Genomic DNA, 14,276 nt, shown 5'->3' with positions numbered 1-14,276 from the left:
CAACTTGAAAGTTCGGCTTTTTTTTGCCCATGTGATGCATGCCTCAGTAACCTGTAGGTGCGGCTGACTCGGTCTTCTGTCTTCCCGAATCCTGAACAGCCAGTTGACGAAGGTGGGTATTTGGCGTGTAATATCTTAAACGGGCTTTACACATGGCCACGGAGAATCTTAGTACAGGTTGCCAGATGAACTTTCGACGGCGGTACCACCGTCAATGCGTCTCATCATGAGGGAGACGGACAGAGTTGAACACAGAGAAGCACATCCCTTTCATAGGTAGGTACCTAGGTATTTACCATTGACCCTAACCCATAATAAAATGCAATTCGACTTAGGCTTAGTGTACCTTAGGGATGGTAATGATACCTCTGGAAGTTGTATTCAGCTCCGAAGAGGTACTTCGTAAGTTTCGAAAGCTGAGATGGTTTGCGATGGCCATAGCTCCAGCTGGAAACGCCAAGCTTCTCTCTGATGTCAACGGCTTGGGCCAGAACACCTTGGCTTGCTTTCCCCATGATCAACCCCAAATAACCAAAAAAAAAAAACATGAACCACCAATAACACCAAAAACATCCGCAGCAGCTACCCATCATGTCGGTGACGCTACACACTACCCACGGGGACCTCAAAGTCGAGGTGTTCTGTGAAAGCGTCCCCAAAACTGCAGAGGTAAAGTCGCATTCCCTCGTTTCCTCCAACGCACCCCCAGCCAGACCAACGCAGGCCCTTCCCAACCTCGCGCGCGCATTAACACCCCGCACTCGCAGAACTTTCTCGCCCTCTGCGCATCCTCCTACTACGACGCCTCGCCCTTCCACCGCCTCATCCCCTCCTTCATGGCCCAGACCGGCGCCCCCGCCAACCCAAACCCCCCCGACAACCCCAAGGGCGGGCGCTCCATCTACGGGCCCACGTTCGAGGACGAGATCCGGCCGGGCCTGCGGCACCACGAGCGCGGGGTGCTCAGCATGGCCAACAAGGGCGCCAACACCAACGGCAGCCAGTTCTTTGTGACCTTCGCGGCGGCGCCCCACCTCGACGGCATCAACACCGTGTTTGGCAAGCTGCTGGGCGATGAGAGCCTCGCGACCCTGGCGCGCATCGAGGCTGTGGAGGTCGACAAGAAGAATAGGCCGCTCGAGCCCGTGCGCATCGAGAGGGTGACGGTGCACGCTAATCCGTTGGCGGCGTGAGGTGGGCGAGCCTGTTTGGAGGTTTATGAGGATGCGAATAATGGAGGATTACATGCGCGCTGCCATGTCAGCGACCTACATACCTATATACCCTACATACCATGCCGGTAGGTGGGATGCAGTGACGTTAGTCAAGGGGAAAGGCTCCGCCGCGTGGGATGGGCGCAAGGCCTTGCGAACACTGACCATGCTTATTTGGGCTCACATGGCGAGCCCTGGCAGCCAAAGGCCCAATTGGTTGGCTTAAGCCTGAAGAACGATGGCAGCGCTACGTGGGGATGCCCTTGGGGCTTTGGCCTTTAACTTCGGCGGCCTGTTGTTGGGTAAGGCGCGTTCACAAAGGGCGCCCGGACTTGAGATTGGAGTTGAGTAGGGGGCTGATTTGGGTTGAAGGCAAACATGGAGCGGTACGTTTGTTTAACGGGTCGAAGGATAAACAATTAATTAAGATCTTTGTGGCACGCAATTCCCAGTAATAGCGACACAACCTGATGCTGCTTCTATGCGCTCTTGATTCGCTATCAACTTTCGTCATGAAGTCGTAAACATTCCCACTCATCTTAAGTGTGAGAATAGGGTGGTTGAACTTCGCCAGCCCCGTCCAAGGTTTATCGAAGGACAGCATCTCCTCGCAGCTCTCTCGAATCCGGGCACAAGGCCATGTAAGTGAAAGGAATAATAAAAGCCCACCCACCAGAACAGAGGATATCTCGAAATGTGTTTGTGCAACCAGCCAACCCCACCGCCCATACACCCTTCCACTTCCTTCTCTCCCGATAGCCGCAGACCCGCCAACCATCCCAACCACCGAACAACGAACAAAACCAAAAGAGTGGAGAGCCGTCCCCTAGCTAATCTCCCTCTCGTAACTACATACTGCCTAGGCGATTCCCCGAAGGGTACCCCAAGCAGGGTTGAGGGGGAACTAATCCTTCCTCCGCCGTTTGGCGCCTCTGTCCGGGCTGTCAAGGTCCGCCCTGGTGATTTCCTCAGTGCCGGCCGGGCTAGGGGTATTGTTCAGCGACGTTGCCTCAAAGACTCGCCCCGGCTGAAACCCCGCATTACCACCGTCCCCGGCCTGACCAGCACCACCGCCCGCGCGACCACCGCCGACAACCCCGCCAACGCCCCCGCCCCCGTTACCGGAGAGATAGTCACCCACAGAATTATCGTCCAAGCTAAAGTTGAAATCCGTCCCATCAGCCGCGCCCGACATGCCCATCCCATCCCAAGCCCCCGGGCTTCGAAAGTCGGATCAGAGAAGGCGCTGTTGTGAAGGAACTGGTCGTAGTCGACGACACTATCGAAGTAGCTGGTGTTGGGATTCCCGTTTTCGTCTAGCCCGGGGATGCGGCCTGCTGGGCTGAGCGGCCCCAGTAGGTGCGTCAGGGCATCGATTTGGTCGGCCTGCTCGGTCTGCAGGCGCTGCAGGGCGTCCAGCTCGGCTTGGGTGCTCTGGATTTCGTGCAGGGACGGCATTTGCAGGGAGGACAGGCTCGAGGGGAGGGGCAAGACGTCCGGCGCGACGGGCGATGTTGTCGGTGGCGGTACAGACGCGGTCGGGCTGACGGCAGGGATTCCGTTGACTGCTGTCGTCGCTGTTGTGGCGATTGGGTTACTCCCGGCCATGATGTTGAGCATTTGTGCACGTTGGTCATCGCTCATGCTCGCGGGGGTCTTGGCGGCCACGTCAGGGAGGTCGAACCCAGAGGTGTTGTTGACGGCATTGGTGTCTTGGATAATTTTCATCATGCCTTCCTGAGGGTTGCTCCGCAGCTCGTTCTTAATGTAAGATGGGGAAGTTGTGTCCGCAGGCGAGGTGTCGAAGAGTTCGGTAACCGTCCCCATCTGGGGGGCCTGGTGCGAAGCTTGTGGTGCTGGTGGGGGCGCGGAGGTACTTGGTAGCGTGCTCGCTTTTGTTGCTTGAGGGTGGGGAATCGGGGGTAACAGACGTGGTTGTCGCTTCGGAGTGCCTGCCGTGCTGACGTTTTGAGACCGCTGGTTGACGAATCCGCCGAGGTCAACGACGCCGCTGGTTGGAGAGATTTGCGTTTGAGGGTGTCCTTGACCATTCGGTATGATACTTGCCAGAAGATCTTGTACTGTTTGCGCCCCACCCTGCTCTTCCAACGATTTTCTAAATACGTTGGCCAGGAAGTTGAGTATGGCGTTGATCGAGTTCTCGTGGCGCTCGTGCATGTTCTGAAAGAGGAGGGCCTGCTGGTAGAGCTGGCTCTGATCCTGACGCATCTTATTCAACATGTTGGAGATAGCAACCTGCTGCTGCTGGATCCTCTCAATCTGTGACTTGACTTGCACCAAGTCCTTCCTCTGCAAGGGGCTGAGTTCGTGGGAAACAGATGCTCTAGCTGCCTGGGGAGCCGCGAGATTCGGTGCGCTATAGGCTTCCTCCACCCCTTCTTCTTCGCTCTCAACATCGACTTCGTCCTTCTTCCCCTTCTTCTTGCTGTTGCCGCTCTTGGGTTTGTTGATCAGCCATAGGAGGTTAGGATGGCCGCGGCGAAAGTACGGATTGTAATATTCGCTTGGGCTCTTATTCTTCCTCTCGCTCGCTTTCATTGAGTTATCAGACAGTCCCACACGCTTGTGAAAGCCGTACATGTTGAGCTGCCGCACGAACGAGGCGTAGTTATTGTGTTTGAAGAGCTCGGGGATCAGTGTCTTGGCGAACTCATCCTCGTCCAGGACAACAAACGAATCGCCCTTGTCAGACCAGCGAATCAAGTCGGTGTTCCTCGATTCGTCCAAGAAACTACATCATGTCAGCGCGTGTTTCAACGGAGAGGAACAAATACGGACATACCTGCTAAGCTTCTGGACAAAGGGTGGTATCTGTTTTCTCTTTGCCTGCGCTTCCCTCTTTGCCCTTTGGGCCATCTCCTCGAGCCGTTCGACGTTGTCGTGCTCATCCGAACCCGGATTTGTTTGTTGAAGGTAGGCCGGGTCTTCGCCGTATCCGCTCCATCCGTCAGAGCCGCGGTCAAACGGGGTCCTCGGGGCTGTGGGAACTAGCGCCCGGCTGTTCTGTCGCCGTGCGAGGGCGTTTGAAGATGCCGGGATTGTTTGCCCGTAAGGGGTCGCTGTCGGGAGCATTGCGGCGAAGGAGTTCATGCCGGGGGTTCCGGAATCACCAAAGCTGCCTCCTTCCACACCATTCCACCGAAACATCGGATCCGACTGCACTGGGGAAAACGATTGTGGTATCTGGGGTAGCGGTGCCATGGGGGGCGGGCCTGGAGCAGGTCGTTTTCTCGGATTAGGCGACGACATAACACTGGCGAGCGTATGCTTGACTAGCTGGGACCGACGTGGAGACGACCCGGGCTGTCAGCAACGGTCGGAAGCGTGTCGGCACGGGTTGCCCGGAAACAGGTAGCTGTTCGATACCGCAATGCCGTGTTCGTCCGGTAATCGTTCGATCTAGCACGGCGCCAGGGCTCGGTTTCGGGTCCTTAGATGGTCGACGTTTTCCAATGAACTCGATATCGCGTCGCGGAAATTACGGTCGACGCCGGTGGAGGTGCGGGTTGCGGTGGCGAGCGTTATTCTTCCCAGATTTGGACGGTATGTACCAGCACTATATATCCCTGATCTTCCTTCCGCAGTTCAATGCAATGTTTGTTAGAACTAAGCACTGAGCCTGTGCTTCGAGATGCTTCGTGACGGCGCGACAAGCCCGCTGAGACTGTTCGTTGAGAAAGGCGCAATGTATTCTTTATCACGGGGATTCGCTTCTTAGTCGCCGCACGAGAACAAGGGGGCCATACGGGTTGTCCCGCGGATGCAATGTTCAATGGAACTTGTGGGCGCTGGTCCCTCGAAGCGATCTGAACAATGCGCGTTGGTCTCAGAGCACAGGTTCGCGACGGCTTGTTTCCGGTTGGCGGACAGATACAGCGGTCAGGGGTGGCTGCTATGTATGGAGAAGCTCCTTCAGCCCAAAAAGCGAGGAATTCTCTCGGATGATAGTAGGTGATCGGGGCCGAGGCCGTTTTGTTGCGCGGGAATTGGGAGAATACGGAAATTTTTAGTCCAGACTGACCACGAGAAGGTTTGGTTGGCGGTTGCGACTTCTCGCACCGTTATGGTAGGCTACCTGTTGATACGATCTCGATCATAGCGATTTTTGTTCTTGGCAAAAAGCAAAGCCAATCACTTTCCGCGATTCTTCGGGACCCACATGCGGGGTACACTGATAACACGCAACGGCGCTGGACCAAAAAGGCAACACAGTTCACTGCTTGGACAATGAGCGAATCTCACTCTCTTAATCTGACTGCGATATTAATCAGGCAACCGTAGTTGAGTTTTCCAACCTTGAGTGGCTGGTCTGGGCCAAATTCAGCTAGTTCAAGTGCCGAAAAAGGATGATGTTTGATGCCCCACTTTAGCTTCCGCGCTTGAACTGCTGTGAGAGAACCTCTTCGGAGGAGTTGATGGACTCGGAGTGGGCCAGTTGAGAGTGCGGTGACGTCAAAAATACTTCGGTACCTTAGGGTCTATGGCATGGCATTTTACCTTACTCACACACATACATGGGCAAGAAGGTGCACCTGGGAATTAAGGTACTTGATGTAAAAATATCAAAAGAGATGTTGCATGGCATGTGTATCCAATGGGAAAGTTCTAGGCGCACATTTGGAATTGCTCTGGGTATCTCAAAGACAGAAGTACCTCTACGGCAGCTTCGAACTACATCCAATACGCTACTTTTACCTCAGCGGCCGCTCCTATCTCTATCGCGACCGCGATCCCTGTCCCAGGCCCGAGAAGACCCTCCAGAGGGGGCATCCCTTGTTGCCCTCTTATCCTCCTTGAGAGTTCTAGCCTTTTCGAGCGGGTCAATAACAACTAGTTCCTCTTCGGCCTTCTTTCGATAACTCAAGTCTTTGCCCAATTTATCAGCTGCGAAGCTCAATGTGTGAGACATCCAGCCTTCGTCATCGCTTTCCTCCTGGTCCTCCTTATCCCAGGCCTTACAGCTTTGGCAGTTAGCAATGAAATGCAGGTCGCACACTTCTGGTTCCTCATCTTGCGTGCCTTCCTCTCCAGGTTCAGCGATCATGGGCTGAGACGTCTTTTTCTCCGCAGGCGCCTGTTCCAGCTTTGAACGGAATGCTGTTAGAAACGCGAGGGCTTCTTGTTCCTCCCTTGTGCTCGTTGCCCCAGGCCGACGCTTCCGCCCCCGGGTTGATGTCTCTGGCACCATCAACTCAAGCGACGACTTCATCTTTTCTTTGACAGGTTCTGCATGAATTGTCCGCTTCATTGATGCCTTGACCGCGGCAATTTCTTCGTTGGTCCGTTCCAGAAGAGACTTTTTCGGGGGCTCTACGGCCTCAGGACTGGACCTTTCACTGCCGTACGTCTTAGGTTGTGGCGGCTTTGGATTTGACACCAGATCCGGTTCCGGGGCCTCGGAGCCCTTCCGCGGTGACGCCGGGCGTTTTCCTGAGTCCTGCGCCTCCTTTTTCAGTGCTTTCTTCTCTTTTTTGACAGACGCCCTCACGGGGATCGCTTTCTGGGCGGGCTCTTCGTCCAGATCCATCACAATCCGTGTATCGAACTTGGCCTTTTTGGCGATTGGAAGATCTTCGACATCACCTTCCTCGTCTCCAAAGCTCAACAGTTGCTTGCCTCCTTTTCTTTTCTTCTGCTTCTTTTCTGCGGGAGCCGGCTGTGGTACCTGCTGCCGCACCTTCCTCTCTCTCCTTTTCATGTCATCGAACGGATTGATAAGGATTTCGATGCGGATGATTTTCATTTGGTACAGAGGGCGTTCGGTGCCCTCTGCTACCTCCGCCTCGCCCATCTTGGCTAAGTTGTAGATGGTATCACCAGCCACACGGCCAAACACGGTGTTCTTATTTGTTAGTTCCTCTGATTTGCCCAAGGTAAAGAAGAACTGGCTCCCGTTACTGTTGGGAACACCCTCGTTTGCCATACCCAGGAGACCGCGGCGATTGAACTTCAATCGCGAGTGAAATTCATCCCGGAAGCCCACTCCCATCGGTCCGGCGTTTTGCCCTTTGCGTTGATCCATCGGCCATGGATCCAGGTCGCCACCGAATGCGCCGCCATCGTATATCGATTCTCCTCCATGTCCGGTGCCGGTCGGATCACCACCCTGGAGAATAAATCCGGGGACGAGACGGTGGAAAACGGTGTTGTCGTAGTATCCGTCCAGGCTCAGCTGTAGAAAGTTGCGGCACGTCAGAGGTGTCTGTTTCGCAAAGAGTTCAATCGCGATTTCGCCTTGTGTTGTGTGGATGACGGCCGACGCGGTCGGTTGCGGTTCAAGATTGTAGATGGACGACATCGTCGAGTCGGGTTGAGGAATTAAGCAGCAAAGCCTTGAAAGGCAAATCTTAGAAAGCGTGGTACAATCGCATTAAGTTACTTCTGTGAATCTTGAATGGCGGTAGGTTGGCGCTGGCACTGGTGGTGATGCACTTTTGCAAAGGAGAGAAACTTGAAAGCTCCTTGAAGACTGAAGCTTACCAATTTTTCCTGGCCGCCCGGCCAAAACAATGCACAGCCCACATTTTGGAGACCCAGGCGGTGGGGTAACGCCCTTCGATGGGAGAGGTGGGCGCACTGTTCAACATGGCGGCGCGAAGCCTTTCAAGCTACGGCCAAAACCCCCCAGCCCCTTATGAAAGGATTTCGAAATCGCTACTGTGGGAAATGAAGGAGCAACTCTTCAAACGACCCCCCGAGCAAAGGTTTGGTCCAGGCTCTGCCTAGCATTAAACGCCGTAGCTGTGCCTCCGTTGGTTTGGAACATGTGGCTGTGCCGTAGGGATTAATGCGGGGCACAGTAGTGACCTTGGTCGTGGTGTTCGTCCAACTTGGAGCTTGCGCTGCAGCTCTCCTATCCCCCAACGCCAACAACCGCTCCGCAACCCATCTTGCCGTCGATTTCTCGCATCGCTTGTCCGTTTGGCTACATAGGCGCTGCCTTTATATCCTTGCGTACCCCGAAAACCACCCAAATTCACTAATCGCAATGAGCGACCCCCGGGACCCGTCATCGTACCGGGTGACGCCGAGGATCCGCTACAACACTGTCGGCGGTGTCAACGGGCCCCTCGTCATCCTCGACAATGTTAGCCGCCCTTTTTGGAACAAGGGGTAATACGCTGTTCTGATTGTTTTCTCAGGTCAAAAACCCTAGGTACAATGAGATTGTCACCCTCACACTCCCCGACGGGACGCAGCGATCCGGTCAGGTCTTGGAAACCCGAGGTAGGCATCCATAGATGATCGTCCTCGTGCTCATAGTGACTGACGACTTTTATAGGAACCAGGGCCGTCGTTCAGGTAGAATCACCGACATCACCATTCGACGACGGGGGTTGCTGACGCACGTTCCAGGTCTTCGAAGGCACTTCGGGCGTCGATGTCAAGAAGGTGGGGCGCGACCAACGAAAGATGGCAAACCGCAGCTAATAAGGGAATAGACTCGCGTTGAGTTTACCGGGGAGAGCTTGAAGCTCGGCGTGTCGGAAGACATGTTGGGGCGTATCTTCGACGGCTCGGGTCGTGCGATCGACAAGGGTCCCAAGGTGCTGGCCGAGGAGTTCTTGGATATCAACGGTAGCCCTATCAACCCCTATTCACGGGTAAGGATGCCTTCTTTATACGCTATTAGCTCAAGACTTATACAGTGCAGGTCTACCCGGAAGAAATGATTTCGACCGGTATCTCGGCCATCGACACCATGAACTCGATTGCGCGCGGCCAAAAGATCCCCATTTTCTCCGCCGCCGGTCTCCCGCACAACGAAATCGCCGCCCAGATTTGCCGGCAGGCCGGGTTGGTGCAGCGCCAGGGCGTCACAAACAAGGGTGTCCACGACGGCCACGAGGATAATTTCTCGATCGTCTTCGCGGCTATGGGTGTCAACCTGGAAACTGCCCGGTTCTTCACTCGCGACTTCGAAGAGAACGGCAGCTTGGAGCGCAAAACCCTTTTCCTCAACCTTGCCAACGACCCTACGTACGTCCTTAGTGTTTCTCGCCGCTGTAGCCTTTGCTAACAAACCCAACAGTATCGAAACGTATTATCACGCCGCGCCTCGCCCTCACAACTGCCGAGTATTACGCCCTACCAGCTCGAAAAGCATGTCCTCGTCATTCTCACCGATCTCTCCTCGTACTGTGACGCCCTCCGCGAAGTGTCGTCCGCTCGCGAAGAAGTTCCCGGTCGCCGCAGATTTCCCCGGTTACATGTACACGGATTTGTCCACCATCTACGAGCGTGCCGGTCGTGTGGAGGGCCGGAACGGCTCTATCACGCAGATCCCGATTCTGACCATGCCCAACGACGATATCACACACCCCATCCCCGACTTGACGGGCTACATTACCGAAGGCCAGATTTTCGTCGACCGTGGCCTGTACAACCGCGGCATCTACCCCCCCATCAACGTGTTGCCGTCGCTGTCCCGTCTCATGAAGTCGGCCATCGGCGAGGGCATGACGCGGAAGGACCACGGCGACGTGTCCAACCAGCTGTACGCCAAGTACGCCATCGGCCGTGACGCAGCCGCCATGAAGGCCGTCGTCGGTGAGGAGGCTCTGTCGGCCGAAGACAAGCTCTCGCTCGAGTTCCTCGACAAGTTTGAGCGCACCTTTATTAGCCAGAGCCCGTACGAGTCGCGGACCATTTTCGAGTCTCTCGATCTCGCGTGGAGTCTGCTGCGCATCTACCGCAAGGATATGCTGAACCGTATCCCCGCCAAGATTCTCAGCGAGTTCTACCAGCGGTCGTCGGCGGACCGCAAGGGCAAGGGCAAGGCGACGACCAAGGACACGAGGGACACGGCGGCGCCCGAGGAGGAGAACTTGATCGATGCATGAATAGGGGTGAGTCAGGATTGGGTCATGAGCAAGCGATGCATATATACGTAATGCGAGCGTGTTCGCTCTGTACGGGAGACTTGGCTTGCATTGTAAATGATAGTCTGGGGGGGCGGTTGGCGGTTGGCGAGTTAGCAGATTGGAATTTGACGAGTGTTTGGTTCTCTCCATGCGAGATCTCAACCGTGCCCGGCAACAGCAACCGACGACTTGCCGAACGGTTAAATTTTTGCCGTATGTATCTGCCATTGGAGCGCGTCCGTTACTCGCCTCGCTTGTGCGCTGTAACATCGTTGTAGTTATCCGGTGCCGTTTTGATTCCCGCCACGCGCCTTAAACCTTAAACGGGAGACTAAGACCCAAGCTTGCCGTTGAATCAAGGGCTTTGTCAAGGATGGTGTCGTAGTAATTCTGTGACCCCGAGGCTCTACTGACTGCAACATAGTTTCCGACCCCTCGGAATTCTGTATGATTGACCATAACCCACTCATCCACTCTCCACGCAACTGTGTTTTGCTGGAATCCCACCATCGAATCTCTTCAACCTCCAGAGCCCGACCCTTGGCGTCGATTCAAGCTTCGGCTGCTGGCTTGCTGGGGACAACAGGGCAGAGCTGACAGGGTATTGAGTGGATTCACCCCGCATTCCCCCAAAATCACACGCGCACCAATCGCGGTTTAACGTCTCGCCCGAACCTCTCACTCTCATTCCGGGACTGCAAGTGGTAAACAATCATCACCAAAGCGGGCGTTTTGCTCGGAGCTTCATGGCACTTCAGCCGAGACGCAATTGGAAAAGGGTAAGTTGAAACCCATGAACCCGGATGGAGACAAACAGGATGTGGGTACCCGCCACTCAATTGGTTTCTCCTCACCTTCGCTTGCAGCGAGTGGCAGGGAGCTGCATGGGCAACGTGGTTGTCTCTCCAACTGCCTCTTTGGGAGACTGGAGGTAATGGGATCTGCAGTGGAAGAACCTGGGAGCCTGGCAGTGATTGTTCCTGGGATACCACGAGACCATGCCCACCAAGAAGCCCGGGCCGCCAACAGTGTCGCTCAAGAACGGAGAATGAGAGGAAGAGGAAGGCTTCCGAGGCAATCCACACCTCTCTTGTGCAAGGCTAACCAAACCCCGTTCCACAGCATCACGAGCCGGCCGAAGTCTCGGCCGTTTACCAGCCTTTCCGTCACCAAAACGAATATCCGTCGCTCGCTTCTAGGCTGTATGTACGGAGAAATTGAATTATTCCGTCCATGGTACCAAGGACATACGAAGGAACCTCGAGTTGATCTGGTCCTGCAGATACCCCAGCACAATTGTCCGGGACCTGGGTTCATGTTCCCGGATATTGTGCAGGAGGTGACGTCCATCCCATGTTTACCGTGGTATTCACCTGCAGCTTCGCACATGCACCACCCTCAATTCACTTGCATTGCCCCGCTGATGGACTGAGCTTATAACATCCGCTCGTCTTCTCCCTTAGACCCATTCCTCGACTTCTTACACCATTCTGTACCCTGACCTTGTCGTCCTGACAATACCAAAACGCAATGGGTCTGTTACGCTTGCTCCCCGGAGCGGCTTTACTTCTCAATGGAGTACTAGCTACTCCTACACCTGGCCCCGGCCATTCAGGTGCTCATCATCCAGATGCTAATGGGAAGTACTGGATTTACGGCGAAGGCATCTCCGCCGCCTTTATCCCCTACGGAGGTTCCATTTCCAACTTGATCATCAAGGATAAGAATGGTATCCCTCGGGATATTGTGATGGGTTTCGACAAGGCCGCCGACTATGCTACGGATAAATCACATCCTCACCTTGGGAGCGTTCCTGGCCGCTACGCAAATCGGATTAAGAATAGCACCTTCGAGATTGATGGCGAGGAATACCACATCACGGCAAATGAGAACCCCACCGCTGAGCACCCGGATGGCCTGAACACCCTGCACGGCGGGGTGGATGGCTGGGACTGGAGGAAGTTTGATATTGTCTCTCACACCAACCAGTCCATCACTTTCTCGATCGTTGACCCCGACGGCAAGGAGGGCTTCCCCGGCGAGGTCATCTCGTACGTCACTTACACGCTAGGCGACATGACCTGGGAGGCCAAGATGGTGGCCATCGCAACGACCAAGAAGACCCCCATCATGCTGAGCAGCCACACGTACTGGAACCTGGACGGCTTTGCCAACGATGAGACGAACACCATATTTAACCACACCTTCCACCTGCCCTACAGCGGCCAACGGGTTGCGGTTGACAACATCTTGATCCCGACTGGTGACATCCAGGCCAACGCCAAGGGCTCCGTCAACGACTTCTGGAGCGCCCCGAAGCAGATCGGTGAGAGCTTCAACGACCCGGAGATTCACGGAAACTGCGGGTTCAACTGCACCGGCTATGGTATGCGCCCCTCGCCCTTTCCTCTTTAACCCCCTCCCTACGTTGTAGCAGCAAACATTAACTCGTTTATTCTAGATAACTGCTGGCTAGTCAACCGACCCGACCCCCACGACTGGCGCGCCGACGGCGGCTACGTCGCCAGCCTGTCATCGGCGTGGTCCGGCATCCGGCTCGACGTCTACTCGGACCAGGACGCCTTCCAAATGTACTCGTGCAACGGCCAGAACGGGTCCTTCCCGCTCAAGGCGTCGCAGGGCGTTGGCCGCGACGCCAGTGACGCCGGCGGCGCCGCCCGTCGCAATGTTGAAGACCCGGGCAAGAACCAGGACCCTTCTCGCATGGTGCCCAAGTATGGCTGCGCGGTCCTTGAGGTGCAGGACTGGATCGACGGCATCAACCACCCCGAATGGGGCCGCCTCGGGAAGCAGGTGTTTGGGCCGGGCGGTGACCCGTACGTGCTCCAGGTCAGCCATCGGTTTTCGGTCGAATAAGGCATGCCGGGTGTTGGACTAGGCTTGGAGTTTAGGGAGAGGGCTTTGGGCAGTTTTTGGCGTTCTATCTCGGGAAATTGGTCTTTTTGGACATCCGAGTTCTTCTGTCGCTTGGCAGATTTTACGTAGGAGGGTAATACTCTCAAATAGTTAATATATTTAACTCAAGAGTGGTGTGGAAAGTACACTACTTGGCCACCTCCTTATGGTTTTGGCCGTTCATCCTCATTACCCCGTCAAGTAACAACAGCATTCCCGTGATATCGAGGGTGGTGGTGCCAGAATTTCATGTGAGCTTGAAAACAGCCGGCATTGGCCAGTGGGATGCAACACCAGCTTAATCCATTTCACATATCTTACAATATCTCGGCCATGTACGCGTAGTGACAGAGAATGTGGGAGGCACTTGAAGGGAAAGATGAAGGATTGAAGTCGAGTCCTTGTCGATAGGTATGCAGAAAGCGGGGCATTTCCACAACCGCCGCAACACATCAAATCACTCTGAGGTGGCTCTCATCAACCTTAAGCTCATGCTCGACTCAACGATAAAACCCCAATATCGCAATATCACTCGGCATAAACATCAACGAACCCAAACCCGCCAGCCGCCTTCCCTCCGAAAAACCCCTAATCACCCGCCACCTCAACATCAACCTCTGCAACGCACCCGCACTACCTACCTCATAATTCGGCGGCCCACCACAACTCCCAGGGAAAAGAATAGAAAACACAATGTCAACATCCACCCAACCAATTCCCCTCCACCCCCGCACCTCCCCCACACCATCAACAAGAACACCACCAACCCTCCCCACCCTCCTCCAAACCCCCTCCGGGCTCGCCCTCCTCGAGCTCCAAGGCACCATCAACCTGCCCCCCACGCCGCCCACCCTCACCTCCTCCCAACCACTCTCCCCCCCGCCCCCCATCCCCATCGGCCGCCTGCACTTTCCCGACTATGTCCCTGGCGGCGACAGCACGGCCTGGATGAAGCGCGCGTGGCTGTTTGTGGGCGAGAACCAGCGGCTGCAGGGCGAGGTGAAGAAGCTGCCGAGGGCGGTGGCCGTTTTGAGGAGGAGGAGGGGGAGCCGGGGGAGGGGGGTTGGAGGGGGGGATGGGGAGGTGGGGGGGTGTTTGTGGATGGGGTGGGGGAGGGGCGGGGGGGGGGGGGAATTGGGTGTGATATTACTACATTGTAGCGTTTGCTGTGCGAGATGGTCATAGCTGTGTTCTGTGGGAATTCGTTAATGAAAATATGAGGAAGGATGGGATGTAAGGCCGGGAATTTATCTAGAGGGTA

At 55.4% G+C, this 14,276-nt stretch overlaps 6 protein-coding genes across 6 annotated transcripts; 4 read left to right on the top strand and 2 right to left on the bottom strand.

The window, feature by feature from the left end:
• Positions 1 to 591: 591 nt before the first annotated feature.
• Positions 592 to 1,193, top strand: CHGG_10172 (uncharacterized protein; the record flags this gene model as incomplete). Its single annotated transcript, XM_001228098.1, has 2 exons — positions 592 to 669; positions 768 to 1,193. 2 exons carry the CDS (start codon positions 592 to 594, stop codon positions 1,191 to 1,193), a joined length of 504 nt encoding a protein of 167 aa, XP_001228099.1.
• Positions 1,194 to 2,118: 925 nt separating this feature from the next.
• Positions 2,119 to 4,436, bottom strand: CHGG_10171 (uncharacterized protein; the record flags this gene model as incomplete). The annotated part of the gene is made up of 3 exons (XM_001228097.1): positions 2,119 to 2,434; positions 2,749 to 3,966; positions 4,018 to 4,436. 3 exons carry the CDS (start codon positions 4,434 to 4,436, stop codon positions 2,119 to 2,121), a joined length of 1,953 nt encoding a protein of 650 aa, XP_001228098.1.
• A 1,495-nt stretch (positions 4,437 to 5,931) lies between these two features.
• On the bottom strand, positions 5,932 to 7,533 carry CHGG_10170 (uncharacterized protein; the record flags this gene model as incomplete). Its single annotated transcript, XM_001228096.1, has 1 exon — positions 5,932 to 7,533. The coding sequence occupies one exon, from the start codon at positions 7,531 to 7,533 to the stop codon at positions 5,932 to 5,934; it is 1,602 nt and encodes a 533-aa protein (XP_001228097.1).
• A 1,195-nt stretch (positions 7,534 to 8,728) lies between these two features.
• CHGG_10169 (uncharacterized protein) lies at positions 8,729 to 10,078 on the top strand (the record flags this gene model as incomplete). Its single annotated transcript, XM_001228095.1, has 4 exons — positions 8,729 to 8,839; positions 8,890 to 9,215; positions 9,268 to 9,371; positions 9,432 to 10,078. The coding sequence occupies 4 exons, from the start codon at positions 8,729 to 8,731 to the stop codon at positions 10,076 to 10,078; spliced, it is 1,188 nt and encodes a 395-aa protein (XP_001228096.1).
• A 1,551-nt stretch (positions 10,079 to 11,629) lies between these two features.
• On the top strand, positions 11,630 to 12,976 carry CHGG_10168 (uncharacterized protein; the record flags this gene model as incomplete). The annotated part of the gene is made up of 2 exons (XM_001228094.1): positions 11,630 to 12,485; positions 12,561 to 12,976. 2 exons carry the CDS (start codon positions 11,630 to 11,632, stop codon positions 12,974 to 12,976), a joined length of 1,272 nt encoding a protein of 423 aa, XP_001228095.1.
• A 732-nt stretch (positions 12,977 to 13,708) lies between these two features.
• On the top strand, positions 13,709 to 14,235 carry CHGG_10167 (uncharacterized protein; the record flags this gene model as incomplete). Its single annotated transcript, XM_001228093.1, has 2 exons — positions 13,709 to 14,098; positions 14,176 to 14,235. 2 exons carry the CDS (start codon positions 13,709 to 13,711, stop codon positions 14,233 to 14,235), a joined length of 450 nt encoding a protein of 149 aa, XP_001228094.1.
• Between the last annotated feature and the right edge of the window lie 41 nt (positions 14,236 to 14,276).

This window comes from Chaetomium globosum, genomic scaffold (assembly GCF_000143365.1).
Source record: "Chaetomium globosum CBS 148.51 scaffold_7 genomic scaffold, whole genome shotgun sequence".
Taxonomy (NCBI): Eukaryota; Fungi; Ascomycota; class Sordariomycetes; order Sordariales; family Chaetomiaceae; genus Chaetomium; species Chaetomium globosum.
The sequence above is the reverse complement of the archived record's forward strand: the minus strand, read 5'-3'. Positions and strand labels throughout refer to the sequence as shown.